The sequence below is a fragment of the Fulmarus glacialis genome, unplaced genomic scaffold (genome assembly GCF_000690835.1).
Source record: "Fulmarus glacialis isolate BGI_N327 unplaced genomic scaffold, ASM69083v1 scaffold41790, whole genome shotgun sequence".
Taxonomy (NCBI): domain Eukaryota; kingdom Metazoa; phylum Chordata; class Aves; order Procellariiformes; family Procellariidae; genus Fulmarus; species Fulmarus glacialis.
Window position 1 is genome coordinate 6,475 of NW_009186586.1, and position 5,333 is coordinate 11,807.

At 46.1% G+C, this 5,333-nt stretch overlaps 1 protein-coding gene across 1 annotated transcript; it reads right to left on the reverse strand.

The window, feature by feature from the left end:
* Positions 1 to 3,866: 3,866 nt before the first annotated feature.
* Positions 3,867 to 5,026, reverse strand: LOC104071520 (transmembrane protein 136-like). The gene is made up of 2 exons (XM_009572042.1): positions 4,828 to 5,026; positions 3,867 to 4,405 (listed from the first exon to the last, which is right to left on the reverse strand). The coding sequence occupies exons 1-2, from the start codon at positions 5,024 to 5,026 to the stop codon at positions 3,867 to 3,869; spliced, it is 738 nt and encodes a 245-aa protein (XP_009570337.1).
* Between the last annotated feature and the right edge of the window lie 307 nt (positions 5,027 to 5,333).

Below are 5,333 nucleotides of genomic sequence, written 5' to 3' on the forward strand. Positions count from 1 at the left end.
CTTCCTATCAGACTTTCCAATGAAGCAATTCCTAGGCAACAATGTTTAGTTTATGAATGAGAAGAGCTCATGGTTCATGGTGTGGAAACACAGGAGAACCTTCTCCTTCAGCATACAGGGCATGGGAAACAAAGGAAACATTTTTGCTCTGTGAGTTGCCTGAGGATAGGTGCCTGAAAGGCCTGGGAACAAATGCTATGGAAGAAATGCACCCTGTTCAGCCAGTCAGCAACCTGAAAGCACGTATTAGCAAACACCAAACTACTAAGTAGTCCTCACGACATCCTTGCAAAGAAGAGTGGTTTCTCTGCCTGTTAACATGTCCAAGAAGCAATAATGGTGAAAGCTGTACAAGTTGTTGGCTCAGTCCCTAAAAAGCACCCACCGACCATCACTTTGTTCATTTACACTAGCAATGCCAACTCAGCCAGCAATACGCAATACAACTTAAAAACTGCATCCAAGGAGAGAAAACAAATTCTTCATAGAATTAAATAATCTTTATTTTATAAAACATAATACAAAGCATCTACACCATTCACTGGTGAAACATTAGTCGCTATTACACAGTAATTCAAACACAAGTTATTATTTCACACTAGTTCTGCAGTTTCCTTTTACAATTTGCTCTAGCCACTATGGACTAGCCTGAGGACAGGTCCCACCGTGTGCTTCCATAGCTTGAAATTTATACTTCTGGGTCTGTGATTCTATGCTGGAGCACACTAGACAGACTATGAGGCCTTGCTCTGAGACATCGTTGCTAGCTCTACCTCATAAAGCCATTCCTAATTGCTCTTTTGTTTCCCGGTGCCCTTGTTTAACTTCTAAAGCCTCAACATTCATCACAGTGCTCTACTTCTTCCAACCACGTTTCCCCCCAGTTCAAAGAAGGGGACCGCTCAGCCATTAAGTGCATTATCTTTCAAAACATCTTCACACAAGGTGTTTCATAGATACCTGCAGTCACTAACTGACATCTTATTCACTAGGTCAGGTATGGGCTGTACAGTCCCCACAGAAGGGCTGTAACCATGCATTAAGCTGCACACCAAACCTCAGCAGAGGTCAGAGTCCAAATCATCAGGACTGCTCAGGAAAGTCTTCTTGGTGGGCAAGTCAACAGCTGCACTGAGAAATGACAGGCTGTTTTCACCTACATTTCTTCAGGACTTGCTGCTGAGCCCTTATTCCCTGGTCAGGCTGGCTGCTGAAACTCTTTTGGCTCCAGATTTACTGCAATCCTTACTAGGGAAAACCCACCAGACATTCTTTCTTCAACTTGGGAGTCCACCTGAACAAGAAGCAGCATGGCTGATCTTTACACACGTGTCTAGCTTACTCCTTTTGACTCCTATCCATAAGCACCACTGCAAAACACCTTGGACTCCTGCTTTTGTGATGCAAGCCAGATGCCGGGAAGTGCCATGTTCAAGTGATAAAGTATGATGACGGGTCATAGTGAGAAGTGCTTCACACAAAGCAACACCATTTTGCCTTTACACAGCACAGCTTGACACAGACCACCAAGCATTCATCAAAGGTGGCTTAGTGTTAACAAAAGAAAACACCCCACGAGGTAGGTAATACTGTACCCACTTAATAAAGTGGGTAAGCTGAGGCAAAAAGGCTTCTTGACATGCCCAACAGCAGCAGCAGAGCTGGGAAAGAACCAGCAAGCCCCAATTAGCCCTTCTTGTCTCCCTTCAAGGCTCAATAGTCATATCACTGTGCTGTGCTAAATGAGTCAAGTTGCCTTTTCAGGATCACTTCACCCATCAGTTGGCTCTGCTAATCTGAAGTGCTTTAGGCTCTTCAGGTCTTTGGCTGCAACAGGCAAGGCTCACCGCAGAACTGGCACCTGAGCTGCACTGGAGGCCTGGTGCTGAGGCTCAAAACAAATGATCATAACAATATCAATAACAAAGGAACAGCGCTTAAGAACATACAGTGAAATAAACACCAGAAGCTGCCAAATGGGGGACAGTTTTTCCCTGCAAATGGGACCAGATAAGTAACACTTATTTTTTCTCCCAGTCACGTTCACTTTTTTGCTTAAAAAAGGCCAGGTTCTGTGCCTCTCGCTTCTTTAATTATTAGGCTATAAAATAAGTCTCTCTTACCCTATAAATGCTCACTTTTATAAAGTGACCCAGATCCAATCAGGGAGACAAAAGTGAATTCAAAGACCAGGGGTCAAGGCATCAGTTCAGATGAAGGAGAGCCAAGGTTAGGTCTCTGGCTTGAACAGGGTAGAGGACAGATTTGAAGCTGGGTAGCTCTTCCACTTAGCCACCATGTTTTGAAGATGCATGTTGGCCACTCTTCAACCAGAAATCCCAATTTGGATCTGAGGAAACACTCTTGTCAAAACTGGTACCTATGGCCCTGGGAAAAATCATCAATGCTAGTTTCAAGTGTTTTTCAATCATTTTTCCATAGAGCTCCCAGACATTCACCTACAGTACCCCACTATCCCCAAACACTGAGGCAGACTCTGGGTTCAGATACACTGATCTGAATCTGGGATGACACTTTCAAGGGCAACAGAAATACACAGCTTTCACTACAAATCAGGTTCTGGCCCCTGTTCCCTTTAGATTGCCAAAACCAGCAAGTACAGATTGTTTGCAGATTGCTGCAGTAAAACACTCTGCATTTACTGTTCTTATTTTTAAAAGTTACTTACAGCTTGGGGAAGGTAATTGTCTGACAATCTCAAGGCATGCCGTTTGGTCTCAGGCTGGCTCCACACTATGCCTGCATTTGGGCCAATAAGCACAGCAGAGGGAGTTTTGGCATTCTGCAGACAAATCAGGACTTGGTCCATCAGCCAGAAAACCACTTACTGGCAAGTCCTGATGGGGCTTCTCATAACGGAGAGTATTGGTCACTCAAGGAGCTAAAAGCAGTATTTGGAGGGGGTGGGTGGCGTTGTAACAGTCAGGGATGAAGAAGAGGGAAAAAGTCAGAGAAGTGTTTCACATCAGGGGCTGTGTCTCTGGGTGTATTCACAGAGCACCTAGTCCTGGAAGGCGCCAGTGCTGATTAGAGCTTCTGGACACTACTGAAAAATAAGTTATTGATATGTTATTAAATAAGTTATTAAAAGGAATTAGAAAGGGTAGGAAACAACGACCTACCTAAAATACTGTTCTTTCTAGAGTCACACTCTAGCTCAACCACCAAAATCGTTTCTCCCAAAGGAAACATAGGGATAATGAACAAGTGCAGATAACAACCACCATTTTGCATTTATATAGCACCTCTCAAGTAAAGATCTGAAAGTGCATAACACAGATGGATCAGCTCCATCACCCCCAATTCACAGATGGGGAAATTAGGCAGAGAGTTAGAGTTATGTGACTTGCCCAAGGTCGCATAACGAGTTGGTGGAAGAGCCAGGAATCCCAACTCTGACGAAACACTACAACATGCTTCTTCCTAACAGTATGAAGAGTCACTCTAGCTGTCTAGACTGTACAAGATGCTGAACATGAAGATCTAGTGTTATTTCCTCCTCTCTTCCAAGATTCTACCAGTGCTGAAGGAGTTAGCTACTAACATTACTATTTACACCTGCACTGCTGGACTAGTTATGTTTAGTCTGTAAAATTAGCCCTTCTTTCACTCATATCATTTAGTGTATGCTTACGTACACGCTGAGCCAGCCTCTGCCAGGCCAAACACTGCAGATCCAATGAATCCATGGCATAGCTCCATGGATTTCAATGGAGTTACGCCAGGGATAAATTTGGCTCCAGAATTGCTAACGTATGTTGGCTCCTCTCCCAACAGTGGCATTTCAGGCACGATCCCCTTCGTGCCAGATTGTGAACTCGAGGAAGTCTTTACTCAGCATCCAGTCAGTGGTTTTTCAGATGTCCATTAGTTTTCAAGTATAACTCATCACTCTTCCGACTCCTCCAAGCGTGGTATTTCTTCATGCTCTTCCTCCTAGCGAAGCGACAGATGCTGACCATGAAAACCCAGGAGACAGCATACATGATGACGCCCCCCAGCTTAATGTACCACCTGGGTTTGGGAGAAGCAAGCTCACAGTACATCAGCCAGGCCCCCACTCCAATTCGCACCCCAGTGAAGAGGACCACAAAGAAGAAATCCACCACATCACCTGTGAAACTGTGGTAACACCCCATCTCCTTCAGGAACCAGCGGGCCTGCAGCAGCGGGTTAGTGATCTCACTACCAAAGATGACGGCATTGACCTCTGCAGCTGACTCCCCAAGTGCCAATGACGCTGTGATGCCTAAGATGCTCACCAGATGGTGGGCCAGCATCAGGGCACCCTCTGTCTGGAAGTACACACACCAACAAAGGTCGAAGAGGAAGTAGCCCAAGCTAAGGCACAGCACATGTACCTGAAGAGTTGTGTTGGGTGATCCTGAAACACAAAGACACCAGACAGAGCTTTAAAGCATGGAGGCAACAAGCAGGCAGGATCCGACACAAGGAAGGGGTATTCACCTTCCGCACTGGCAGGCTGGTATTAGCTTGTACTGATCACAGTTCAGCTGGAGAAGTCAGACAAGTCACAATACTATAGTTGTTAGTTTAACAGCTGCACACACGTAATGGCCACACAACGTGATCACACACTCTGCCAGATTGCAGCTGGGGAAGGCCATTACACTAGCAAAATACAGTACCAGCCTCTCCATTTCCCTAGTACTTTCCATCACAAAGCAGCTCAGATATCATTACAATCATCATTCCTCAAGTGGGCTGGATATTGAGGTGGTAGGAGAACCCCACTTTGTGCCATCACCCACTGGGGGACTTGGGACCACAACTTTCATTACTTACCTGGGTGACTCAAAGGCCAGGGACCATCAATAAAGCCAATGTAAGCAGAGAGACAGGTAGCAAGGATGCCATGGGTCAGCGTGACCAGCCTGCAGCTCCATTCATAATTCCGGTGCTTGTAGCGATGGCAGAACCAAGTGTAGAGAGAGAGCCAGGCAAGCAGACTGCAGGCTACCCGCAGAGGCAGGGAGAACAGCATCCTGTCACAGGAACGGAAAGACAAAATGCATCAGAAGGTATAGCCTTCGGCAGTGTTAGCACAGCCCAGTGCAGCATTTCACCCGTAACCACCCCAGCCCTGAGTGTACAGTGCTGTCTTCCAATGGTGTGGCTTGCTTCAGACAAATTTTTTCCGCAGAGGAACTGCAGTTCCTCTGGGGAAAGGCTTACATGAAAGAAGGGTAGTATCCCTGAGAATCAGGGCAGATTCACCACGTGGCCACCAGCACACAGACCCCCACCAGTGCCACCTCAGCTGTGGGAAGACGCGCTGAAAGCAATGGCCT